General features: G+C 50.8%; 11 protein-coding genes across 11 annotated transcripts; 8 read left to right on the top strand and 3 right to left on the bottom strand.

Moving 5' to 3' along the window:
- Window positions 1-81: 81 nt before the first annotated feature.
- M438DRAFT_335779 (uncharacterized protein) lies at window positions 82-2,555 on the top strand (the record flags this gene model as incomplete). Its single annotated transcript, XM_029903838.1, has 2 exons — window positions 82-528; window positions 579-2,555. 2 exons carry the CDS (start codon window positions 82-84, stop codon window positions 2,553-2,555), a joined length of 2,424 nt encoding a protein of 807 aa, XP_029760252.1.
- A 495-nt stretch (window positions 2,556-3,050) lies between these two features.
- Window positions 3,051-3,646, bottom strand: M438DRAFT_346141 (uncharacterized protein; the record flags this gene model as incomplete). Its single annotated transcript, XM_029905605.1, has 1 exon — window positions 3,051-3,646. One exon carries the CDS (start codon window positions 3,641-3,643, stop codon window positions 3,104-3,106), a length of 540 nt encoding a protein of 179 aa, XP_029760253.1. The 3' UTR covers window positions 3,051-3,103.
- A 1,573-nt stretch (window positions 3,647-5,219) lies between these two features.
- On the top strand, window positions 5,220-6,083 carry M438DRAFT_274982 (S-adenosyl-L-methionine-dependent methyltransferase; the record flags this gene model as incomplete). The annotated part of the gene is made up of 1 exon (XM_029900752.1): window positions 5,220-6,083. One exon carries the CDS (start codon window positions 5,220-5,222, stop codon window positions 6,081-6,083), a length of 864 nt encoding a protein of 287 aa, XP_029760254.1.
- A 233-nt stretch (window positions 6,084-6,316) lies between these two features.
- Window positions 6,317-8,563, top strand: M438DRAFT_28070 (uncharacterized protein). The gene is made up of 4 exons (XM_029901179.1): window positions 6,317-6,731; window positions 6,791-7,474; window positions 7,524-8,154; window positions 8,206-8,563. Exons 1-4 carry the CDS (start codon window positions 6,550-6,552, stop codon window positions 8,347-8,349), a joined length of 1,641 nt encoding a protein of 546 aa, XP_029760255.1. The 5' UTR covers window positions 6,317-6,549; the 3' UTR covers window positions 8,350-8,563.
- Window positions 8,564-9,017: 454 nt separating this feature from the next.
- On the top strand, window positions 9,018-10,856 carry M438DRAFT_406148 (3-hydroxyacyl-CoA dehydrogenase; the record flags this gene model as incomplete). The annotated part of the gene is made up of 4 exons (XM_029909821.1): window positions 9,018-9,027; window positions 9,069-9,350; window positions 9,499-9,678; window positions 9,733-10,856. The coding sequence occupies 4 exons, from the start codon at window positions 9,018-9,020 to the stop codon at window positions 10,854-10,856; spliced, it is 1,596 nt and encodes a 531-aa protein (XP_029760256.1).
- A 109-nt stretch (window positions 10,857-10,965) lies between these two features.
- M438DRAFT_346143 (uncharacterized protein) lies at window positions 10,966-14,653 on the bottom strand. Its single transcript, XM_029905606.1, has one exon. The coding sequence runs from the start codon at window positions 14,490-14,492 to the stop codon at window positions 11,232-11,234; it is 3,261 nt and encodes a 1,086-aa protein (XP_029760257.1). The 5' UTR covers window positions 14,493-14,653; the 3' UTR covers window positions 10,966-11,231.
- Window positions 14,654-14,805: 152 nt separating this feature from the next.
- Window positions 14,806-16,618, top strand: M438DRAFT_298015 (NAD(P)-binding protein). The gene is made up of 3 exons (XM_029901970.1): window positions 14,806-15,340; window positions 15,392-15,871; window positions 15,922-16,618. Exons 1-3 carry the CDS (start codon window positions 15,103-15,105, stop codon window positions 16,218-16,220), a joined length of 1,017 nt encoding a protein of 338 aa, XP_029760258.1. The 5' UTR covers window positions 14,806-15,102; the 3' UTR covers window positions 16,221-16,618.
- Window positions 16,619-17,286: 668 nt separating this feature from the next.
- M438DRAFT_375029 (CNVH-domain-containing protein) lies at window positions 17,287-18,372 on the top strand (the record flags this gene model as incomplete). Its single annotated transcript, XM_029908544.1, has 2 exons — window positions 17,287-17,928; window positions 17,983-18,372. The coding sequence occupies 2 exons, from the start codon at window positions 17,287-17,289 to the stop codon at window positions 18,370-18,372; spliced, it is 1,032 nt and encodes a 343-aa protein (XP_029760259.1).
- Window positions 18,373-18,747: 375 nt separating this feature from the next.
- On the bottom strand, window positions 18,748-19,215 carry M438DRAFT_275013 (uncharacterized protein; the record flags this gene model as incomplete). The annotated part of the gene is made up of 1 exon (XM_029900757.1): window positions 18,748-19,215. The coding sequence occupies one exon, from the start codon at window positions 19,213-19,215 to the stop codon at window positions 18,748-18,750; it is 468 nt and encodes a 155-aa protein (XP_029760260.1).
- Window positions 19,216-20,046: 831 nt separating this feature from the next.
- Window positions 20,047-21,815, top strand: M438DRAFT_274544 (MFS general substrate transporter; the record flags this gene model as incomplete). Its single annotated transcript, XM_029900720.1, has 4 exons — window positions 20,047-20,444; window positions 20,498-20,861; window positions 20,914-21,395; window positions 21,446-21,815. The coding sequence occupies 4 exons, from the start codon at window positions 20,047-20,049 to the stop codon at window positions 21,813-21,815; spliced, it is 1,614 nt and encodes a 537-aa protein (XP_029760261.1).
- A 228-nt stretch (window positions 21,816-22,043) lies between these two features.
- M438DRAFT_335788 (uncharacterized protein) lies at window positions 22,044-23,016 on the top strand (the record flags this gene model as incomplete). Its single annotated transcript, XM_029903839.1, has 3 exons — window positions 22,044-22,480; window positions 22,539-22,938; window positions 22,996-23,016. The coding sequence occupies 3 exons, from the start codon at window positions 22,044-22,046 to the stop codon at window positions 23,014-23,016; spliced, it is 858 nt and encodes a 285-aa protein (XP_029760262.1).
- Window positions 23,017-25,201: the final 2,185 nt, after the last annotated feature.

Here is a 25,201-nt window from a genome sequence, read left to right on the forward strand (position 1 = left end):
CGCTGTTGCTTTCTGATCTTTTTTCTGGTTACGCATTCTTTGGTTTCGCGCACATCACCCACCACTGGAAGGACAGACACCATGGCCGACGCATCAGCCCCCACGCAATCACAAAACGACCAGTCGGCCAATCGCGGCAGGAACAATCGCGGTAGAGGAGGTAGAGCTGGAAACAGAGCGCCACGCGAAGGTCAGGATGGCGAACAGACGCAGGGAAACAACAGCAACAGAAATGCTGGCAGAAGTAGAGGCCGTGGAGGACGTGGCAGAGGCGGGGCAGGAGGGGCACACCAATCCACGGACTCGAGAGATCAACCAACGACGGAACAACAGATTCAAGCAAAAGGAAAGGCTCTGGCTCTGGTGCCACAAGGAGAGGACGGCGAGGATGTCGAGGCCGAAGTCTGCTTCATTTGTGCCTCGCCAGTCGTGCATCAGAGCGTCGCTCCTTGCAACCATCGCACCTGCCACATCTGTTCGCTAAGACTGCGTGCTCTCTACAAAACAAAGACTTGTGCTCATTGTCGAGTATGTCTCTCTCATCTCATCATCAACCAACACCGCTGACCATGCCTCAGACAAGTGCCGAAGAAGTCATCTTCACCGACGATGCCAACAAGCGATTCGAGGACTACAATACACAACAGTTTGCCCACAGTGACGACAACCTCGGCATCCGTTACGAAAGCCAGGATATCTTTGAGGATACTATCCTCCTCCTACGCTACAACTGCCCCGACCCGTCATGCGATGCTGCATGCTTAGGCTGGCCCGACCTGCATCGTCACGTCAAGAGTGTCCACCATAAACAGATGTGTGATCTGTGTACTCGTAACAAGAAGGTCTTCACTCATGAACACGAACTGTTTACCCCTCAGGAGCTGCGTAGACACGAAAAGCACGGTGATGATATCCCTGGTGCCGAGAACCAGTCGGGCTTCAAGGGCCATCCTGAGTGTGGCTTCTGTCGTCAACGCTTCTACGGAGACGATGAACTCTTCTCCCATTGTCGTGACCGCCACGAGCGCTGCCACTTGTGTGACCGCCGCGATGGTGGCAGACAGCCTCAATACTATGTCGACTACAATGCTCTCGAGGTTCACTTCCGAAAGGACCATTTCGTCTGCCCTGACCAGGAGTGTTTGGAGAAGAAGTTCGTCGTCTTTGATTCCGAGATGGATCTGAAGGCTCATCAGCTCGAGGCTCACCCTAACGGCTTGACCAAGGATGCTCGTCGTGATGCCCGCAGAGTCGACATCTCAGGCTTCGACTACCGTGCACCTCACCAACAAGATCGTCCTCAGCGTAATCCTAACAGAGAGCGCCGTGGTGGTGGCCGTGGACGCGACCCCAACGCCGATCCATTGCCAGTCTCATCCGCCCAGCCTATGGGCAGGGCAGAGATGGCTTACCAGCGTCAAATGGCCATCCAAAGCGCTCAATCCGTGTCGACTCGCTCTTTTGGCGGTCAGCTCACTCAGCCAACCGAGACGTACGCCGCAAGAGCTCCTGCGAACGCTCCTGAGCCAGCTACCGTTACTGCGACCCGCCCTGCCCGACAGGACCTCTTCCCATCGCTTGGCTCCCTCAGCCTCCAGCCGACATCAGCTACTCCTCGTTCTACCTCGCCCGATCGTTCGATGGCAGGTCTCACCCCCCAAGAACAGGCTCGCCGCCTCCGTCACAATGCCGTCAACGAGCGTGCTTCCAACCTGTTACGCAACGACCAGACTAAGCTGGCCGAGTTCCGCAACAAAGTCTCACTTTACCGTCAAGGCGCCATGACTGCTGATCATCTCATCGATGCTTTCTTCTCTCTGTTCGACACCTCTTCGACTGAGTTGGGCAAGCTGGTCAAGGAGCTTGCCGACATCTTCGAGATTGCGACCAAGAGAGACCAGCTACTGAAGGCTTGGAACAATTGGAGATCCATCAACGAAGACTACCCCTCTCTTCCTCACGCTGCTGGCGGCCAGTCAGGTCCCAGCACAAGCGCTGCCTCTGTCTTGGGCAACGGCATTGGCTCAAAGCGTATCCTCAACCTCAAGTCAAGCACAGCACAAAGCTCGCGTTCTAACAACACTCGTTCTTATGGTTCCGCTGTCGCTCCACACTCAGGAGGAAACCCTTCAAGTGCTGGAGGTCTTTCTTTCCCTCCCTTGTCGGCATCTTCAAGGTCATCAACTCCTGCCGCTCCTCCTGTTCGCGTGAACCCCAGCCAAGCTTCATGGCTCAACTCGGCACCTGCATCTGCACGCCCGACACCGCAACCGTCGCGCTCTGGCACACCCAGCAACAGCAAGCCTCCAGGTCGCGGTGGAGATATCTTCCCATCGCTACCCAAGGCACAAAAGCCTACATCCACTGTCTTCAGCCCTGGCTACACTGGCGCCGGTGTGAGACGCGTCAATGCTCCCGGTCCTTCAAACGTTGCATGGGGTTCTGGCTCAAGTAGTAACGTCCAGAGCCCGCCTGCTGTGGAAGAGTCGCCCGAGCAGAGAACTGTCAGGAAGGGCAAGCAAGGCAAGAAGCAGGTTCTTTTCAACTGGGGCTAAGAGGCCACCGCTGTACACACACATCGACGTTTCAATTCATTTGGGGATTCTCATGGCTTGTAGATAAACAGTTGTTACGCTCTAGAATGAGCTTTTGGCATGGCATAAAGTAGTCAGTTTTTTTTTTTGGAAGACATGGAATATCAAAAAGAGACCTTTACCTTACACCCTTCTCTCCAACAGCAGGCACCCTACATAAATAGTTGTAAAAAGGCAAGAATGTATCCAGTGTGACGTAGATGTCCACTGAGAGTATGATGGGTAGCGACTCTCTTTGGACAACCTTGAGAACTACAAAACCTTCCTGCCTTTTTGTGATACTTTCTTGGCCCCTATCGGACAGACGGGAGACGTATTTTCAATACCTGTCTCTAGCACCGAGCAAGGTCGGTGATATATCCATCAAAAGGCAAAAACCAATTCAACACATCACACATGACCACAGAAAGCACCATAATCATCACATTTCTTTGGACAAGTTGAGGCACCGGAAAAACTTTCTGCATTTTCATAACGTCGTTGACCCTCTACTTGGTGATTGGAGAGCCTTACTCCTGGTCCTCATCCGCATCCTCGCCCTCGCCCTCGTCGACCATAGCCTCCTGACGGACGGCGAGGTCTGCGAGAGCGGTGACGAGCGAGGAGGGAAGAGGAGGGAGATAACGGGGAACCCTCTCCTCATCCTCAGCGTTGCCTGGCTGGCGGCGCGAGGAAGGAAGGGGGCGGTGAGTGTAGGCGATGGGAGGTGCGAACTCCCAACCGCCCGGGGGAGAGGCGAAGTTGGTGCCGGCCTCCTCGGCGGTGGTGCGGCGCTCGGGGCCATTGTTGCTTGTGCTTGGGCTCGTGACGGGAGCGAGGTTGACGGCAGGGGCGAGAGAGAGAGGATGGCGGTTCATGCCATGCATGAAGAGGATAGGCGAACGAGGAGAGGATGGTGCGCGAGGGGCAGGAGCAGTGGGCTCGTGAGGAGCATCCCAAGGACCGAGATGGCCTGGGACAGGCACGCGAACCACTACGGGAACGCGCACCACCACTGGCTCCGGTCGGATGACCTGGTGGTATGCATCTTCGAAGAGTTGGTGGCCCATGAAGGTGCCGGTGACGGTCGTGTCATTGTGGATCACGCCGCTGTTCGGTGTCAGTACATCGTCAAGCGAATGGAAGAGGAGATGGGGTGATTGTGGACAAGAAAGGGAAACAAGGGGGTTAATATACGTACGTGTCCAGGTCATGGGTCGTGATGATGGTTGTTGTGATGAGCAACACAGGGGTTTCTGAGTAAATGTCGGCCATTATGATGCTGTGTGTCGCGTAACTGAGTTGTGCGTGAGAAGCGCAAGTAAGATCGTGCTTTGCGCATTCAAGACAACAACCCCGAGAGATAGAGAGAGCCAAGTAGTTAACCGAGGTCCAAGCGCCAGCGGGTTCGAGCTCAGGGAAAGGGTGCTTGATTGGGACAACATTGTTTGATGGCGACGCGTGTCGCGTGATTGATGTTGATGACAGGGTGCTTGGGGCATGAGATAGGAGACAGGACAAAGGCAAGGAAGCAGGTGGACGCCGAGAGAAGACAGAGGTCAAAGGAAAAAGAAAGGAGATCAAAAGGAGAGAAATGCTAGCTGCTATCCGAAGTGAAATGATGCGTATATAGGTCACGATAATCGAGCAACTTTCACCAAGACGAGATCAGTGCACTGAGCTCGGTGGCCGAGTGGTAACACCATGAGTGACCTAGCAACCAAACCCTGGATCCAAGTTTGGCGGTTCTTGTAGAATCAACACTGCCCGAGATATGCTTATTATCGTTTGAAGGGAAAGTGTTATCCTCACAGGTATTTTTTGGCCTTTTGCCTGGTGTAATTGTACTATCATGAGCAACTCGTAGGTGTTGCGATATGGCAGTGATTCCTAGGTGTACTTTTGATAATGCAGCTTTGCAAATGTCTGCAAGTGGGCTACTGGATCGACTCCCTCGAGCGTCATGTCTTTTTGCGACATTTGCTTCCCGGCGCATATCTCTTGAGACAGTGAGCACACCCTACGCCTCATTAAACGTGACGTACAAGCGCTCTTGCAGTGATGAGTAAAGATGCCAGAGAGCAGTAATGTTACTGTCCTCAAGGAGTGCATAGCTCATAGTGTGGAAGATAAGCTTAAAAGGGGAGTTTGTGGCATTGGCTCTTTCTACTGGGCAATTTCATGAATGTAATTGGTAAGATACAAATACCTGCAGTCCGACAATGCTCTCCTCCTTCTCTTCCAACCTCTAACACGATGAGCGTTCCATGAGTTAAGCATCAGAATGCACGAGGCTAGCAGGGGTAGAGATGATTCCACAAGACATGGTTCCGATACAGTCTTCTAGAGGCCATCCTTAGGATTGTGATGGCTTGGTGCTGTCATGTGTTCAAGGTGTGATGTTGGAAGAGGTACGAGTAAAGGATGGCATGTCGTCCACGGTCAAAAAGTGGAGCGGCTGGACCCTGCCGAGATCCCCGCAAAATTATACATGGCGAACAAGTTTATGCAGCAAAAGCAGCCTGCCTCAAAAATTATTTGACCAAGCACTTTCTGCGCATTAAAAGTCATATCTCCACCCGTCTTCCTCTCCAACAACTATCAAAGCGCCGAACGAATCGTCGAAACTCCCTCGCAACCGCCAACATGTCGCGCCCCGAAGATTTGTTACCGCCAGACCTCTTCTACAACGATGTCGAAAGTCGCAAATACACAACCAACAGTCGTATCAAGAACATTCAAGCTAGCATGACGAATCGCGCCCTCGAACTTCTGGATCTCCGTTCGCCTTCCCTTATTCTCGATCTTGGATGTGGCAGTGGTCTCTCAGGCGAGATCTTGTCGGAAGTGGAACCAGAAGAAGGCGGCCCTCACACATGGATCGGTATGGACATCTCGGCGTCTATGCTGGGTCAAGCGCTTGATCGCGATGTCGATGGTGACTTGATGCTGGCGGATATCGGTCAGGGTGTTCCTTTCCGTCCTGGTTCTTTCGACGCCGCCATCAGTATTTCCGCTATCCAATGGCTTTGCAACGCCGAGTCGTCCGACGTCACACCTGAAGGTCGTCTGAAGCGCTTCTTTGACGGCTTATACGCTTCTCTCCGTCGTGGTGGCCGCGCCGTCTGCCAGTTCTACCCCAAGAACAAGCTACAAAGAAACATGATCAGTGCTGCTGCTGTCAAGGCTGGTTTCGGTGCTGGTATCCTCGAGGACGACCCGGGAACCAAGAGCGAGAAGCTATATCTCGTTCTCACAGTTGGTGGTGGTGATTTGGGCAGAGAAGAGGCAGCCACAAGCAGAGACATTACAGGTGTTGTCAATGGCATGACCGATGTCGACATTCAAGACGCTCGTCGCAAGAAGGATCAACGCTCACGCATGGACAAGTCAAGGGTCAAGGGAAGCAAAGGCTGGATCATTCGCAAGAAGGATCAGATGGAGAAGCAGGGCAAGGTCGTCAAGGCAAACTCCAAGTACACTGGCAGAAAGAGAAAGATTGCCTTCTAGATCTCGTCATCACGCATTGCATCGGTTTACTGGAGGACTTCTATCATCACGGAGTTTATGGAGTTCAGGTCTTTGTTCTTTTACCAGGAGATGGGCCAGCAGTTGAGATACCCAGGTTGCACTCTCTGAGGGTTTGCACGAATTACATATTACGCACAAGACGTGATGATCGTCTTTTATTCTCCCATCTAGACAAGATCCTCGATGAAAGGATGCAGCGTTAGCTTTGATCGGGCAGTGTTCTCTTGCTGAGCATCATTCCACTCGATAGGTTTGCGCACAGACCGCCGTTGTCGTTCAGAGTTCGAGTTTCTCCTTGGGTTTTACCTCGGCCTCCGGTCTCGACCACACGCTATCCTCGGGAACATGTTCTGCCTCATGCAAATGTGTTTATCCTTTATGGGAACTCTTTGCAGCTTCTACACGGCGTAAATACCCACTTAGATGAAGAGGCGATCAACAACAGATGTCTTCCACCAAGCAACGCGCCAGTCAAGCTTGTGACGCCTGCCGACAAAGACGAATTAGATGCCAAGTGGACATCTCGCATGATGATGAATCTGATCGGATATGTGGAAGGTGTAGACTGGCGAATTTGCCATGCACTTTTAACATGCCCATGAAGCGACGCGGCCCACCTGCCAAGAAGTCAGTATGTACAGTCCGCAATACAACAGTACCAGCCTAAATCTTTCTACTTGTATAAGGCGCCGAACATCGTTCCACAGTGTCTCAAAATCAGATGCGGAACAACTCGAAGCGGCTGAAACAACTTCGGGAGCCATTTCGCCAAGGTTTCCTGATGTTGTTCCTGCACTTTTGCCAAAAGACGATAACGAGCAGCAGTGCTATGCGGGATCGGCCTCGCTGATAAGCAAGTTCTGTTCAGAACCACTGTTCAATGCCCTGATGCAGGACTACATTGGACTTTTATACCCCGTTCTTCCCGTTGTTCATCTTCCGACCTTTGTGTCTGACCTAGGAAACTATCGCCACAGGATCGACCAAGACTTTGGCCGCTTTGTACTTGCACTATGTGCCGTGACCATCTCTGTCAGACCTGATAGATTTGTCGATTTCAAGGCGATCGATCCTGACTTCTCCTTCTCTACAAGATTACAGGCAATTGATCGTGTTCAGACCATAATAAATAAGACAAAACCACCTGACTATTATGACCACTCCACGGTCGAGAAGTGGGCGATACCACTCTGTCTCGGCAGAGCGTATGCCTACCTTGGTAATCGCAAGGCAATCTACTATCATTTCAGTGAGGGCCACGCTCTCATGCAGGATTTGGGATGTCATCGAGCTAGCACTTACGCCAGGCTAAATCATGTCGAGGCACAGTTGAGGAAGAAGGCATTCTGGTTAACTGCCATCACCTACACGTATGTCAATCATATATGGAAGAGGCCGAATTCCAACTGATTGTTACAGGCATGTGAGACCTGAAGATCCTTGGTGGGACTCACTACGAGATCGTCTGGTTTTCGAGGAGTATCAGGCTTCCGAACTTTTCCCATTGATTCTGGACGACGAGTACATTACCAGGGACGCCCTACTCGAACAGCCTCATACAAGACCTTCACTTATGGTAGGCTTCATGGCCTTAGCTTTGATCAACAACTGTCTGGTATCAATCATGAGAGACCCGGCGGTTTCCTTATTCAGTACAACGACGGACTGCGGCAGCGATCGCGATTCGCTTGGTGCTTGTACTTGCGGAAGGCATATAGTTCCGTCCCCTCTAGCAGGACTTCTCAGATCGCGGCTCTCGACCTTGGATCGCGTGGTTGCAGATCTTCCACTCGAGTTGGGCCCACACAAACCTCTGGGACCATCTTTGGATCAGGCGCGAAGCTTACAGTATGAGACCATGCGATTGAATCTACACATAACCTACCGATGGGTGCAGAGTCTCCTCATAGAACGTCTGATATCTTTATCGGGAATTGGATCTGAAGACAGAGCAGACTTGTGGGATATGCTGCAAAACGTCTGCGCAGAGCTTCTGATGTTTGTGAAGCAAATGACGCAAGAGGTCCTAGTGCTTCACGGAACCTCTCTGGTACGTTTGAAGAGCTCGATGATCATGATAACTCTGCTAATGTCGTTGCAGTCCTACAAGATTCGTCAGACCGCGGCTTCGCTGCTTGGCCATCCTTTTCTGCCGGGCAGTGCGGCTTCAAACCGTGCTCAAGAACAGATCAAGGCATTCGCAGACATTCTGGCGAGCTTGGATGCCATACATGCAAAGTCTTGAAATTAACTCTTGTTGTTCGAGACAAGAGCATCCGATCAGAGATACTGATAATTCACAACTGTCCGACTCTGTCCGACATCGCGTATACTCAAGCATTGACTCCTGTTAACAAATGCTTAATCAGCTCGGCCAATTTGCTTATACTGCATTGCGTGACTCTGATATTGGTTCTGGACCCTGGGGTTTCTTGCGCTGGTCTCCAAAATGTCCGAGCGTTCGCTTCGTGCCGTATACTATTTACGACTTGGGCCACGCATTCACTTCAGATGATTGGCAAGCCAATATCAAAGGTCAGTATCACTTGAGAAGTGTCCTGTACCGCGTGGAGCTCTTATGAAAGAGCCAGTCCAGTCCGTGCATATACAATGTCTGACTAGAGTACCACGCCTTGAGTCTACAGACGATAGCTATCCGGAACATTAGCTATATGTTGTGCTCGCTATCTCATGCCTTTGTCTGGCATATAAAAACGCATTCTGCTGTCCAGCAGCAGGAGACATTTGACTTTTGGAGATCACATTCACCAAGATATCACAGATCGATCAAATGCCTACGATCATCGAGACTCCGCAATGGAGTGCACCTGCCGACTACGAGTCGAGGAACGTCGTTGTGCTTGGCGGTGGAGTTTTGGGAAGGCGCATAGATGAGAAGAAGTATGATCGAACATGACGCAGGGTACTTACCACTCTTGAAAGCCACTTGCTGGTGCTCCACAGGCTACAACGTTGTCATCCGTGACATCACCCAAAAGCAATGCGATGAAGCTTTGCAATACATCAGTGAGAATGTGGCCGCTTTTGCAACCAAAGCCACCACTGGTAGATCTCCTGGTACGATATCTGCAACACTGGATCTGGAAGATGCTCTCCAAGGGGCCTGGATTGTTTTCGAGTGCGTCCCCGAGATCCTTGAACTCAAGATCGACACTTTCGCCGAACTCGAAAGGCTGGCTCCCAGGGACTGCATCCTTGCGTCCAATTCGTCATCCTACAAGTCGAGTGAGATGATCGTAAAAGTCAAAGACGATACCAAGACTCGCATCCTCAATTGTGATGCCTCCTGTCAATCGTGTTGTTGAGCTCATGACTGATGGACACACTTTCCCCGAGCTGATTCAGTGGCTGTCAGATAGACATGCCGAAGCAGGTCTTAGTCCTTACATCGCCGTCAAAGAATCGACCGGGTTCATCTTCAATCGTATATGGGCCGCCATCAAGCGTGAGTGTTTGATGGTGTTGGCGGAGGGCGTGTCGACCCCTGAACAGCTTGATAAAGCTTGGATGGAGATCCTTGGTTGCAGCTTTGGTCCTTGCATGTCGATGGATAGTGAGTTTCTGAATTCCAATTCAATTTGAATGAATAGCGCTGACTCTATTGCAGGTGTTGGACTCGACACTGTCGCCCTCATTGAAAAACACTACATTAAAGAGCGTGGCCTCGGCTCCGAATTTACCGTGGATTATCTACAAAAGCAGTACCTCGATCACGGCAAACTAGGCATGAAGAGTGACAAGGGAGGTCTCTACCCCAGAGTACAGCCCAAAGTTGTGCCAGCTGTACCGACTACCGCAGCGCCAGGGCCGGAAAAGGGATTAGTCGTTCTCGATATGGGCCTCGGACAATCTCTAGCCAGAAAAGGACCAGCAGAGATTGTGTATAGCGGACGGTTGCTGGAAGTCTCTCTCGACGGCAAAACACAGCGTATCATCAGCAAGAATCTACCACTCCCCGATGGTGTTGATACTTGCGATAACAAGCTCTACTACACCAACATGGGTGTACCAAGTCAAAACGACGGCAGTGTTGTCTCGGTCAATCTTGACGGCACTGGCAGCACCACCATCGTTCCTCCAGGCACAATCTACACTCCCAAACAGATCAGCATCGACCAAATAGCAAAGAAGCTCTACATCGCCGACCGAGAAGGCTGTAGGATATGGCGCAGTAATACAGATGGCTCAGATCTCGAGATCATCATCGATACAAACACATTACCTACAGAACGAACTACTCCCGGCGACATCATGAGTCAATGCGTTGGTGTCACTGTGGCGCCCAGGTTGGGAAAATTCTTCTGGACACAAAAAGGTCCATCCAAGGGAAATCTGGGCCGCATTTTCAGTGCGAACATCAACTTTCCCGCCAGTTGTACAGCACTGGATCGTGAAGACATCTGCACGATTGCCGATAAGCTGCCCGAGTGTATCGATCTGGATTACGTCGAAGCAAGTAACACTTTGTACTGGACAGACAGAGGAGAAGTCCCATTCGGAAACTGTCTTTATAAAGCACAACTGAATGATCAAGGGCGCATGGCAGAGAAGCCTCAGATCCTGGCTCAGAATTACAACGAGGCCATTGGATTGAAGATCGACGCCGAGAACGATGTCATCTATGTCACGGATCTTGGTGGGTCGATTTGGAGGTGTGGAATGGATGGAAGTGATAAGAGGAAGGTGCTTGACGAGCAAACTTCTTGCTTCACGGGGCTGACACTTGTATGAGCACAGTCTATTTTGACCTGCTTTTGTCTTTATAAACCAAAGACCCGACTTTTGGACGGCTTTTTCATCGTCGGTGCGCAGAATTGATCGTTACTTCGTGTTGTGGCTCTTGGTTATGTCAGATCACTCTGCTTGCTGTCGTCATCATGTCTAAAACTATCTGAAATGGCGCCAGTTCTCTCTGCCATTGTTCGACAGCAGAATCATGGATAAGCAAGAGTATGTCCAATCGTATTATTAAGCGGAAGTGTGCTGTCAAGCTATAGAAAAGAATTAAGAGAAATATTAAATAGAGAATAAAGGTCAAAAAGGACAAAGCTCGTCTTCAAGAACTTCATGCACCTCGAGCTGTGCTGAAAAGGTCTCGGTGACTTCCTACAGCCATACCAACCACCTAACTCCACCTACAACACCAGAGACAATTCCCCTGAAGAAACGTATGATAATAACCACAAACCACACACCCCACAAGAGTGCCAACACAATCCACTCGAGCACGGTAAAGGTTGCTTTTTGCAAGAAGATCAATTTTCTCCTTCTGCGTCTCAACACATTGTCGATGGCGTCATTGACTTGTTTGATTGATAACGTGTGTTGTGTTGTCAGTGCCACGGTAAAGGCATCCGCTTCATCGGCTGTAGAGTGCACAAGAGGCGTAAACTTTTCATCCACCTTGATGCGCAGATCTGCCAATCTATCGTGCAATCCTGGAAGTTGGTTTTGACGAAAGGAGGAAAGCTGTTTGGACAGAGATGTCGTCTGGTCCTTGATCGTTCTATGAAGCATGCGAGCAGCGACGGTGAATTCTTCTTTTACGCAGACTGGATGAATACCTTGGTTTGCGGTCTTTGCAGCGGTGACGAAAAAGTCAGAAGGTGGGGAGGCGGTGCTGTTTGCGCGGAGGATGATTTCATGAGCTTTGATGCCGCTGCTGAGGTAGAGAGCGCGAACTCGTGCTAGGTCAAGCGAGGTCACGGTCGCCACTTCTGCTTTTGGTGTATCGGCACCGTGACGATCCGATATACTCCAGTGACGCTTGGAAGGCGAGGAGTGCCTTGATGGAGATGGAGAGTGAGTCTCGATGGTTGGAAGATTTGTTTCGAAGATACCTGGCCGGCGGGTTTTGCGCAGAGGAGTTAGCATGTCTTGGTCGCTACGGTTACCACCGTCGCTGGAGTGGCGCGAGTATGCTGGCATCCGAGTTGGCGATACAGAAGGCGAGTCCTCATGAGGAAGATTGATCCGAGGAGGGGCCAGTTTGTCGAATCTGGAAGACCTGCTCTCCTCTCTATGCAGCTTACTTTGTCGAGCGATGTGGTCTTGTTCAGCGTCGCTTTCAGGGATATGATTGGTCGACTTGAAAGATGGCAAATTCGGGTTATGCAACTTCTGGCGCTCCTTCTCCTTTTGTTTGGGAGTGGCTCCAATGAGGATGGAGTTTGACCTGTTGACAGGAGGCATCTTGCGTGGCGAGTTCTCATCTTCTTCTTCAATGTCTGAGCCAGAGTCAGAAACATCGGTGATGGTTTGATCCTTCTTGCGAGACTTTTCGCTCTGGCGTGAACTGTCCGAGCGCACCAAATCTCCGATGCGGCCTCCTTTGAAGAAACGGCCAACCCCAACATCTTTAGACATGCGGCGACCAGGGTTGAACAGAGTGTTTGTGATACTATTCGTGGTTCTGTGACGTTTGATACCTGGGGGTCGTAGAGAATCGAGACTGGAGCGAGGTGGATCGACGTTATCGCTGACCTGGCGCGAGTTGGGCAGACTGGCTTGACTGGCAGCGGCAAAGTCTGTGCGATGAATCTTGTCGTCAGAAGCGTTTTTGTTGGCTCTAAACAATCCGAACTTCCTCTCGGGGGAGCTTTGACGACTTGTAGGGGGAGACAAGCTCATGCCAAACGAGGGAATGTGATTGGCAACGACAGGCGAGCTGGGAGCTGTCGAGTCGTCGAAGGAAGAGCGGGGGCGATCATCCAGCGGACCATGCTCGCCAGTCTTGGACGATGCGTTCCGTTTGTGACTGTTGAGAGACGGACTCTCCGCTTGATTTGGTGGTACGCTCGACTTTTCGTTCGACTGCTCTTGCCCTCTGTCCCACTTGTCTGGCGAAATAAACTCGGGAGAATCCTCTTCAATGCCTAGAGTCTCCTTCTCAATCAACTTCTTCATTTGACGCTCCAAAGGACCGGTGTTGTCAAGGTCAGGCGCTTGTCCAGGGCCCAGTAATTTCTTTCTTCGATTTGAGGGACGCGCCGAAGTGGCACTAGAAATACTGCTTGACCGAGACCTATTTCGGAACAAGTGCTTACGTGCGGAGTTGTCGACATGGCGCAACGAGAGGAACTTGGGCTTCTTACGACCTCGGTCTGTCTCGTCATCGCTTTTGATGGTACTGCCCCAAGTGTTTGTACGTGAGATTGAGGGTCTGCTATCCCCACTCCTTCTACCGCTTCTTGCGCTCTCAAAACTCGAACGAGGTTGTTGAGGGAACACTCTGTGGCCGTGTCTGTTTTCTATACAAGCTCGGTTTGCGGGTTGCAGTAGCCAGACAGCGTCAGCCAGTAATTCGGCAGGTGTAAAAGTCCAGTCGTTGTCGGAGCGTGAAGTTCTAGATATTGCTGTATCGGTCCGTTTGTGACTGCGGGTAACCTGGTTTGGAGCTTCGTCCTGACCTCGACTATTACGACGGAAGGTAGGAAGAAGGGAAGTGTCAAACGAGGCGCGGTAGGTGGCATCGGTGGCTTCGTGCTCCACCTCTTCGATGTATGCTTTGACCTTCGGTATGTTGTCGTAGGCTTCGATGGGTGGATCAAGAGGGCGCTGTTCGCGATGACGAGCTTTGCGGTTACGCAACATTTGCAGAGGATTGTACTCCCTTCCCAACTCTTTCTGGCTATGATCTGATCGTGGCGACGAAGCTGTCGCGACAGGCTTCAGTGGTGGCAGGACTGACAGCAGACGCCTGTACTCGGACGATAGCTCGAAGAACTTGCGAGCTCTTTCGGCACGGTGGAGTGTAGCCTGGGAGAAGTCGTAATCGACTTCTTGGCCGGACATAAAACTAGCCTCGTCTTCGGTAGATGCACGGTATCCCGAGTCATCGAGGGAGGTTGGGCGCATAAAGTCATTGCCCATGGGGGAGCCTGGTGAGACGTGTATGACAGGGGCACCACTAGAACGCACTCGGCGCTTGTCGTTCGCGGTAGCAGGGACTTGTAGATTGGCGCTGACGTGACGACGACGACCTTCGCTCAGACTGAGAGCCATCTGTACCAGTTGGGTCGGGTCGAGGGAGGCTTGAGGCATTGGAGGAGCGCCGTCCAGGTTGTTGGCGGGAGTCGCGACATTCTGGCCCAGTCGCGACGGCTTCCGTAGTGACGGCTTGGATGGTGACTCGGTCTTGTCGTCTTCACTGTCCCTTGGCTGGAACATATTTCCCATCAAGAAGCCTCCTGACTTGCGACCTCGTCGTCGGAAGACGGTCAGATGATTGCCATCGTCCTTTTCCTTCTCCTTCCCCCTTCTGCTGCCGCCATCGCTACTCCTGCCCCAAGATGCATATTTCCCAGAGTCGGCATAAGCAGAACTGCCTGTCGAGGCTCGATCGCTGCCCGGTGCCATTCCTGACATGTCGCGATGTCGTCTTTGTCGTGTTATCGTACTGCTGCTGGGGTTGCGGCGTCTACGACTGAATCTTTGTTTGTCGAGAACAACATGATCTGGTTGAGTTCATGATACGAGTACACGCACGTCCTGTGTCTATGCCATAGAAACAACTCGCTTGGTTGAAGTCAAATTTCGATGATATTGACGATCACCATTGAGGCCGCCCGAGAGTCGCTGATCGCGGGGAAATCAAACACTCGGCAATTCCCCTGCTCAACCGTCCACATGTCATCAACTCGGCCCTCTTTCATTTCCTCCATCGACAATACACGACCTTCATCATACTTGGTGGCCTTGGCTGCCTAACGATCGTCTTGTAGACCTCATCCTCGGATATCCATGTCTCCTCACACGAGCTTTCCTCACGCTGGAGATGCATCTCGCGTTCGAGCGTGTTGAATCAAACTTCCCATGACATCATTCCCCAGAGAGCTCCTGCCGTCTTCGATTTATCGATAGTTGATTAGCAATGCACTTTTGTACCCCTCTCGGCTAAGTAATCAAAATGCTCCTTCTCTTTATTGCTCTACTTCTATCATTCCCAAACACATACCCATAACAACAGCACATCACCATGCCTGCAATCGAAAAAGGTTCGACCGTCTTGGTCACTGGCGCTAATGGCTTCATTGGATCTCACATCATTGATCAGCTTCTTCAGTTGGACTACAAGGTTCGCGGCACTGTGAGAACTGAAGCAAAGGGTAAATGGGTCCAAGATTACTTCGATGAGAAGTACGGACATGGCAAGCTCGAACTCGTTGTTGTCCCCGACATGAGCAAGAAGGGTGCTTTCGATGATGCCGTCAAGGGTAATTGTGGTCCTCGGTCTCTCACTGCTCTTCCAGACTGATCACTTCCAGGCTGCTCCGGCGTTGCTCATGTCGCTTCCAACCTGTCCTTCTCCAAAAATCCCAACGATGTCATTCCCGAAGTCATTGCTGGTGTAACCCACACTCTCGAAGCTGCCAACAACGAGCCTTCTGTCAAGCGCTTTGTTTTCACCTCATCTTCGACCGCCGCCACCAATCCTGTACCCAACAAGGAGTTCAACATCGATGCTTCCACATGGAACCAGATTGCCATCGACAAGGCTTGGGCACCCCCACCATACACCGAGGCCGACAGAGGATGGAACGTCTACGGTGCAAGCAAGACTCAGGCAGAGCAAGAGGTTTGGAAGTATGTCAAGGAGAGCAAGCCTCACTTTGAATGCAACACCATCTTGCCCAACGCCAACTTCGGTCCCATCCTCGACAAGGATCAGGATGCAAGCACAGCTGGATGGATCAGAGACATATTCACAAAGGGCTTTGCTCCTCAGCTTGAGCAGATCCCACCACGTATGTCATCTTGCCTCTACTGCAAAATTCATAACTAATACCGTGAACAGAATGGTTCGTTGATGTCCGCGACACTGCCCGTCTACACATTGCCGCCTTGATCGATCCCGAAATCAAAGATGAACGTATCTTCGCCTTTGCCGAACCCTACAACTGGAACACCATCCTCGCCATCATGCGCAAGGTTCGCCCCGATGGAAAGGTACCGGAAGATCTCAAAGACAATAGCAAGGACTTGAGCAAGGTTCTGCCCAAGCCTCGTGCAGAGCAGATCCTGAAGAAGAACTTTGGTCAGGATGGCTTCAAGGGTCTCGAGGAGGCCGTCAAACTGAACATCCAGAACCTGTAGAAGACTGCGGCACATCGAGATGATGCCTCAAGATATCGTAACCTACAGCAATGGTTGCGTGGCCCAATGGCAAGGCGCTTGACTACGAATCAAGAGATTCCAGGTTCGACCCCTGGCGTGATCACATCTTCTTTTGCTTTTTGCATGTCGAAACTGGCGATGTTTCGAGGGTGGTGACAATTTTTTGCACCGAGTCTTAGAGCGTGTCGAAGCGGGAAGCTCGGACGCAGCGTTTTGCTTGGCAAAACATGCTCGACAGCGGTATGACCCTGGCAATCAATTGTTATGTCTCTACAAATGATCACCCTTTTGGTACTAGATGATTCGATTAGGGAGCTCCACCTGTCAAAATGCATAGTTTTCTCAAGATTAGTATGATTGTCTGTAGAAAGCCGATGACTGACACGTTCTCGATAATCGTGCAATGTATAGTTACATGCGTGACAAGTTCAACACAGGGATTACTACTCCAGGTTCCCGATCCTTTGTACGACCAGCCCTCGGTGAAAATCAGTACTTGACAGAAGCGCTTATAGCTCCAGTGCAATGCTTTGTATCATCGCTCTCATGGCCTTGGTGATGATGTCGACCTGAACGATGGTGGATGTGACGAAGCCAAGAAGGAAGTCCGGAAATAGAAGCTTGAAGCTTGGACAGTTGAGGCAAGCTTCTGGAAGCCGAACCGATGTGACCTATGAAAACGGGAAGCCACAGTTGTTGCACAGCCTCTCAGTACTTCCTTCAAGGTGCTTCTGATACTCAGCCACTCAAACCAATGATCTGTATGAGGCTATGGTGCAATCCTGCTGTAGTGAAAGGGAAGCGGTGTTGGAGCTGTGGCCGCCATGAGCAGGAACAGGAAATAGCTGCGCCATGACTAGCAGATGGCCCCTTCCTGATGCGCTATGAGGTGTTTAATACGGAGCAACGCGTATCACCTCATAAGAAGGAAGTTGAAACTGCCCCTCATTCATCGTCACACCAAACATATAAAGCACGACCTCAGGTTCTTTGAAGCTTCACTTCTACACTCTTCTTCTCCCAAACATCAACATAACCTGCAAACATGTCATACAACAACTACAACAATCACAGCGGTGAGGCTCAAGGCTACTACGGTGGTGGTCAGCAGCAGCAGCAACAAGGCTATGGCTCTGGAGCTCCACCAAACAACCAGTACGGCGGCGATCAGCGTTATGGCGGCCCTCAGCAAAGCCAATACGGCAACGAGCCACGTTACGGCGGTCCAGCTCAGCACGACCAAGGATATGGACAACAATCCCACCAGCAGGGTTACGGCCAGCCTCAGCAACCCTTGACTGCCCGTGACGAATACCCCTCTCAGACACACGGCGGCTATGGAGGTGACACTTCATATCAAGGTTCTGAGTCTGCTCCTTACGCCCCTGCTCAACCCTCATACGGTGGCCAGCCTGGAGTCGAAGGTGACCGTGGTATGATGGGTGCCCTGGCAGGTGGTGCTGCTGGTGCATACGGAGGCCACAAGATGAACCATGGTATCATCGGTGCCATTGGCGGTGCCTTTGCCGGCTCCAAGCTCGAAGACTTTGGCAAGGACCATCATAAGAAGAAGGAAGAGGAGAAATACGCACAACAACATCAAGGCTCCGGTGACTACGGCAGACCTGGCAGAAGAGATAGTAGCTCCAGCTCCGATAGCGACGACAGCAAGAAGCGCCATAAGAGAGTGAGTAGACAATGGTCTTGTTTCAAGAACGACACTCACTAACACAAGCTACAGCACTCACGCTCGCGCTCGCGTTCACACTCCCGTGACCGTGGAGGCTTCCAGTCCTCTAGACGCGGCAACTTCTCCGAGACATCCAGAGATATTTCGATCGACTACAACACCATGGCACTCAAGGCCAGATGCAGACGCCCCGATGGCTCTGAGCATGAGAGCTATCTGCACCTCAACGACATCCTCGGTAACCGTGACGGTAGATTCGTCTGGTCAAGAAATGGAAACTTCATGGGCAGCGTCAAGGAAGGCAAGGTTTGGATCGCTGAAGGAGGAAGAGCTCTATGTGCCGTACTCGGCGATGGACGTGGTGGCTACAACGAGCATGCCTCGATTGAGCTGGACGAGAAGATTAGCAACGAAGACGGCCAGTTGGTATACTTGGGCTGATTGTAGGATGTCTAACCCCTGAGCCTTTGTCCTAAGCGAGGAACATTAATATCAATGATCGTATATCTCCTAACACCGTCTCTTGCCATCTCAATCGATTCTCTAAGTGGTCCTGCCCTGTACATGCAGGACGCCTGTATACCCGCCCTTCGACTGCTGACTGGCACTGCGAGCTTGGGTCTCTTGCACTTCCGCTACCTCGGGCTAATATAGGATTGCTTGTGTATGTGTGACCGAAGAGGATCTGGTGATTGTCGTCACACTTGCTCTTGACTGTTGACTGGGCGAGGCTCGACTTCCAAACGACTAGCTCCTGATGGAAGAGGTTCATGAAACTAGCCGATATAACCAGCTGCAAGGTATGGCGACTCTTCTTCACCAAGGCTCGTCCATCTTCGGAGGTTTGATCGTCTCGGTCTTTTGTTCCTCGGCCTTCTCATCCGCCCTCGCGTCCGAATCATGCGCCTCTCCGCTCCTGACCTTCCTCGCCAACGTCCTCCATCCAAACTTGCCCAATCCCCAAAGCAAGCCCACTCCAGCACCACCCACGATACCTGTCGGCGCAATCACAAACGCAGCTCCAGAAGCCACTGACCCAATCGCCGTGCCAGCGATCGCTGCGGTTATGGCACCAACAGCGGCATACTTTGCATATCTGACCAGACGCCAGAAGAGGAATTTGCCAATGTAGCGGAGCGTACGGAGGAGAGCTCGAGTGCGACGGCGAGTAGGTGCGTTGGGTGAGTTTGGATCGTAGAGGAATTGGAGGTTGCGTTTTGCAGCTTCGAGGCTTGTAGAGGAAGACGCTTGGGTGGCTGCGTGGTCGACTGCTGTTGCTGACATGTTGGAATGATGTCTATCAAATTGACGGAATAGGCAATTCGGGCTGGTGATTTCCTTACGAGTCTTGAGAACCTGGAAGCTCCCGAATTCCAAAACTCGAAGATCGAGACGCGGTGTTCGTGACGTATGCCAAGACTTGGATATACAAGTAGCCGGCTGCTGATCGCGAAAAATGTTGCGTCCCCTTCCGATGTCGACACCAATCTTTGCCGTATTCGCGGATAACGAACGGAAAGAACGACGAGATCCACTTGCTCTTCTTCTTGCCGTGTCCGTGTTCAACTACCGTTGCCCAAAGCATCTACTGAATACCCAGTGTCTGACTCCAATTCTATCGTGGAGGCATCTCAAAACATCAGTTCGGTGAATGAGTTGTCGTCGTCTGAAGAAGGTTCTGTTGCGTCAACACCATTGCATACGCCCATAAAGAAAAGCAAGCCACTCGAAGGCTTGTCAGGGCTCAATGGGTACAAAATTGATGAAACAAGCATCACGGTTACGACGGCGGCGCTAGATCAACCATCTCCCAGAACGGCACAACCGTGTCGTCTCTGCCAATCATGGCCCTCCACCGACATAAGCGTTGCGGAGAATGATGGAGATGTTGGAGACGGTCCTCGCGGAGTGGAACGGAGAGCTGAAACCCTGCTACATCATCACCACTAACTCCGTTATCATTCTGCGAGACCGGCATCCGGCACACGACCATGTAAAAAACACTTGAGAGCCTCGTAGGTCATAGTTGGCATTTCTTTTCATCCTCTCTGTCCTCGTATTCCTTCCCTTATACCATCCTTTCTCCCTGGTCTGTACCTACACACCATCCCGACCATGGAGCAAGCTATCGAACGCGAAGACCCTGCAGAGGTCGAAAAGAAGATCGACTCGGAAAAATCGTCAACCTCTGGCCGTTCTCCATCAGAAATCGAGGATGTCAACTCACGACTGTGGCTCTCAGAAGATGAGGCATATCAAGAAGCAAAGACACACCCAGAAGGGACACGCGAGATCTTCATCACGTTCTCGCATGATGATAAAGACAATCCGCGTAACTACAGCAAGGCGAAGAAGTGGTATATCACTTGTTTCGCAAGTTCACTCAACGTTTTGACATGTCTCTGCGCTGGTGGCTATTCGTCTGGTGTCGAGCAACTTGTCGATGAATTTGGAGTCTCTGCAGAGGTCGGAACTGTAGGACTCTCAATGTATATCTTGGGTTTTGCAATTGGGTACGTTGATACTATGTGCTACCTTGATGACCACAGCTGACACGCAGCTATAGCCCTATGTTACTCGCACCTCTTTCCGAATACTTTGGCAGAAACCCTGTCTACTTTTGCTCGTGGTTCGTTCTGTTCATTTTCCAGCTTCCGCTTGCACTAGCGCCCAATATCGGTACTGTCATCGTCTGTCGACTCATTCAAGGATTTGGTGGTTCGGCCCCCCTCACAAATACTGGAGGTAGTGTGTCCGATGTGTGGGAGAGAAACGCAAGTGGTCCTGCAATGTCCATCTATGGTCTCTCATCAACCTTCGGTCCCCCTATGGCGCTGGTTATCTCTGGTTATATCGCGCTTGAAAAAGGCTGGCGCTGGCTGTTCTGGGTCTACATGGCTATCTTTGGCGGAGTCTGGTTGATTATGATCGTAAGTAAATCTTGGTGTTATTTGTAGGGACGGCACTAACAACTCCTGCAAGACAACCCTTCCCGAGACTCGTCACAGCACCATCCTCGAGCGAAAGGCTGCTCGTGTCCGCAAGCAGTTGAGAAAGGAAGGGTTTGAGAAATCAGCCGCAAGAGTCTTTGATGCACACGCCGACGAATCAAAGAGTTTGCATACACTATTTGCGATTACCCTTACTCGACCATTCAGATTCTTGTTCTCGGAGCCCATCACCATTGGTGCTGCTGCATACAACGGGTTCATCTACGGGTTGGTTTATCTTTTCAACGAAGCTTTCCCTCTTGTTTTTGGCAACAATCATGGCTTCAATGCCGGCCAGCAAGGATTGTGTTTTCTCGGTCTAGCCATGGGAAGTGTTGTTGGTGTTGCTCTGTATCCTATCCAAGAGCGATACTATCTTCGAAAAGTCGCAAAGAATGAGGGCAAGGGTGTTCCCGAGGCACGACTCTTTCTTGCTAGAGGCGGCGCCTTCCTACTTCCTATCAGTCTCTTCTGGTAAGACAAAGTTCCCCAAAATTGATGGCAAAATATGCTAACAGTCACAGGTTCGCTTGGACATCTTACAGCAGCGTCCACTGGATTGTTCCCATCATCGCTTCTGGTTTCTTTGGTCTGGGCATCTACGTTGTCATCTTGTCGATTCTCAATTACGTCGTCGACAGTTACCAGACCTACAGCGCTTCTGCGCTTGCCGGAGTCATTCTGATTCGCAATCTCGTCGGAGCTGGGTTCCCGTTATTCGCTTCTCAGATGTACACTAAACTCGGTTACGAATGGGCCTCGAGTCTGCTCGCGTTCTTGAGTATCCTAATGATCCCAATTCCTTGGCTTTGGTTCTACTACGGTGAAAGATTGAGATTAAAGTCTCCATGGGCAAGAGAGCACTTTGCGCAAGACGAGGATTCGCCTCACTGATGGAACTAATACCATACCGCATAGCTTTGAACATAACATTTTCATCCCTCAAGTCCAACTCGGCCAATCAAGCAGAATCGAAGGATGTCACAGCCTCACTCATGCGCTCCGCCACTAATCGCTTATCCTGCATGCAGCCTTTCGTCGCGCCTGGCCCCCACCCATCACGATTTGACTTAACCCCGTCTTCTCCCATCATCTCTGTCTGACCTTCGTACAACTTCATTCATGACCGAAGTTTTTGGTGTCGTCGGCAGTGCTGTCGGTGTTGCAGGATTCGCTTTTCAGATTGCCGATGGTATCAAGAAACTCGCCGATTTCTGCCAAGCAGTCAGAGATGCGCCCGCCGATCTGCAGGATGCCCTCTCGGAATTGGTCGATCTTGCCGAACTCTACAAAGAGGTTGGTCAACAAATAGAAGATCAGCAAATGTCACATCCTACAGCACTTCCAAGCAGAATAGTCCTCGAGCGACTTTTGGAACGGTCCAGACGAAACCACAAAGACCTCCAGGCCTTACTCGTCGATATGGAAGCCGAGGTCAAAAAAAGACAGTTCAGAGGTTCCATCAGAGCGGTGCTCAAGAAAGAGACGTTCACTAGATTTCAGAAGCGTGTGGAGAGGACGAAGAATACGCTGCAGCTTTCATACACGGCGTATTGCAGGTAGGTCACCCTCGGTCAGAGTTCAACTCTCAAGGAGACCTACTGATTATTCACATAGCGCTCTAAGCCGACAAGAGGCACAGGCTGTGACCCACCACATCTCTGCGATAGCGAACCAGGTCTCCATCATGGGGCCTCAGCTTGGTGTGCTCGTCACCAATTCAACCGCTAAGCTTCCGCAGCCGGGACATGTTACAAAACCTCGAATTGATTCCAATAATATTGTCTACTACAGGTTGCGACTACCGACTTGGCTGCACAGTCAAGTTTACGAAATGGCATATTCGTATTCGACCAATGTCTGGACGACTCAATTCCGGGTGTACAACACCGTATCGTTTTTCAGTCCCTTCATGTGGGCGTGCTTTAGAGGAGACTACAATACAGTCAAGAGTATACTCGACGTTGAACCTGCCCATGTGTACGACCAAGAGGAACATGGACAGACAGCTCTTCATGTAAGTGTAGTATTTTCACATTGTCCTTTTGCTTGGATCTGACCGACTAGGTTGCAGTCATTGGATGTGTTCAATTGAGTTCTGCAGATATCGTGAAGCTACTCATATCAAGGGGTGCTGACATATCTCGACACTCGGGATCGGACTTGTATGTCAGCTTTGTCCGAGTCACCATCTCAGTCACGCTGATCACGTCATGAACTGCAGAACACCCTTTCAAATTTTGCTGGCCAATTGTAACTTCGAACCATCCTACGGGCGGAAACATCCATCACTGATTTCTGAGGACATCGTCTGTGAACTCTCAAATGCCCTTAAACACTCCGGTTGCTTAGAAGACGAATACACTCGCCTGCACTGGGCGATCCGATATGGATTCGACACCTTCAGACACATGCCTGTTGTTGTGGAGATGATTCAGACCATGATGTCCCCGCCCTGGTTGACTCGTCCACTAGAAGAGCGTATGTCTCTGTTACCATGGGACATATCCTGTCCTTCATCGCGTTCCACGTATTGTACTCGACGAGAATTTGAGCTGATTCTTGGTTCCAAGCTGACCTCGGTCGTCTGGGAGATCGACAAGCTAGCCGAACGTCGATTCACTTCCCGTGTGATGCACAAAATTGGTGCTGCTTTCCGTTTGGGGAACGCTGAAGACATCCGAGGGTGGCGGACTGTCCTACAGCAAATCTTATGCTCTGGAATCAGTCTCACCGAACCGGTCCTGTTACGCGGGTGTTCAATTGCGCCAATCCAACAATTCCTCATTGGATACATTTCTGTCATGCCGTTGGAGAGAACGCGCGGAGAAGATGACAGCTTACAGTATGTGCATTCTTGTCAGCGGGGACTTGTCAATTTGGCCAAAGAGCTTCAAGTTGCTGGCCTGGATCTGAAGCAGTACAATCCCAAAGCTGGATCAGATTGGAAAGGGATAAGGCTTCGTAACGGTAGGGGCAAGTTCCGGTTTCGGGTTCTATTGTTCCAGCAAAGTCCTCGACCAGAGGATTGGAAACTGTTCCTCTCGGACATGCGGCAAGAGTACGCCTATGAGTGCTGCGGAGACTTCTGGGATATGATCGAACACGCGGAACGAATGATGCCTGGAGCTTGGTGTGAGAACACCCCAAACTTCAAGGACTGGGAATATTCACATCTTGAGAATTGGTATCAGTACTGCCTCGCTAGCGATTCCTGATCCTCGCTAAAATGATGCGTATCAACTTTGAGGGAAGTGAAGGGTTGTTATTTCACATCCTGTGTCGTGCGCGGATAAAGCCGTTCTTGATCTTCTTATAGCACAATATTTACCCTCCTTCTTACGTCCTACTACGATTTTTATTCTTGGCATCCTGCCGCAATTTACACGAAAAAAGATTCAACCCGGCGCAAAAGTGATGATACTACAGAAAGCAAAAGAAGATGTGATCACGCCAGGGGTCGAACCTGGAATCTCTTGATTCGTAGTCAAGCGCCTTGCCATTGGGCCACGCAACCGTTGTTGCTAAAAACTGGTCTCTCAAAATATAACAATAAATTTGCTCACAGCACGAACAGCGTTGCAGAACAATTGCAGATCAAATTCACGCTCCAGCTCTCGAGGGTGTCAATAAATATCCTTGTCAAAATGCAAGATACTTTTCAAGGCAAGATACATGTCCACTGAGAGCTACCCTGCCACCTACTCTCTTTGGACAACCACACCAATATCAAAAACATCTTGCATTTCGACAGCCGGATCGGTAGAGCGACTGGGAGGCTGAGATTCGATATAGGTATTGATCCCCACCTCCTGACAGGGTCACCAGACATCCTTGTAAAAAGGCAAGATGTTTTTGATATTGATGTGATTGTCCGAAGAGAGTCAGACTACCATATTGCTCTCACTGGACAAACGCATTGGCTACAAAAACATCTTGCATTTTGACAGTCGGATCAGGAGAGCGACCTAGGGGCCTGAGATGATCTGTTGTCCTTGAGTGTTTTGCTGCGCTGGATAAGTGCGAGTGAACGAATGTTAGATACCCCGTGTTTGGACGTGTCGACGACTAAGCAAGACTTGACTATACCGATTGTAATCCGGAGAAGTGTAATCCGGAGAAGTGATCGACAGACTGTCGACATGCCAGTCACAGGACTTTCCAGGCACATCTCTCCAAGAGCTTTCTGTGCCTTGTCGAACGACAGAAATTCGTACCAGTTTCAGCACGACTTGAAGGAGAGATACCGCTCACAGAGTGGTGAACATAACTTCTTTGTT

The sequence above is a fragment of the Aureobasidium pullulans genome, assembly GCF_000721785.1.
Source record: "Aureobasidium pullulans EXF-150 unplaced genomic scaffold scaffold_10, whole genome shotgun sequence".
NCBI classification, from domain to species: Eukaryota; Fungi; Ascomycota; class Dothideomycetes; order Dothideales; family Saccotheciaceae; genus Aureobasidium; species Aureobasidium pullulans.

Coding starts and splice junctions, on each gene's coding strand:
- M438DRAFT_298015 (XM_029901970.1), top strand. CDS start 15,103: ATGCCTGCAATCGAAAAAGGTTCGACCGTCTTGGTCACTGGCGCTAAT. Junction 15,341..15,391: donor TTTCGATGATGCCGTCAAGG/GTAATTGTGGTC, acceptor GATCACTTCCAG/GCTGCTCCGGCGTTGCTCAT. Junction 15,872..15,921: donor GCTTGAGCAGATCCCACCAC/GTATGTCATCTT, acceptor TACCGTGAACAG/AATGGTTCGTTGATGTCCGC.
- M438DRAFT_28070 (XM_029901179.1), top strand. CDS start 6,550: ATGTCTTCCACCAAGCAACGCGCCAGTCAAGCTTGTGACGCCTGCCGA. Junction 6,732..6,790: donor CGCGGCCCACCTGCCAAGAA/GTCAGTATGTAC, acceptor TACTTGTATAAG/GCGCCGAACATCGTTCCACA. Junction 7,475..7,523: donor TTAACTGCCATCACCTACAC/GTATGTCAATCA, acceptor TGATTGTTACAG/GCATGTGAGACCTGAAGATC.
- M438DRAFT_346143 (XM_029905606.1), bottom strand. CDS start 14,492: ATGTCAGGAATGGCACCGGGCAGCGATCGAGCCTCGACAGGCAGTTCT.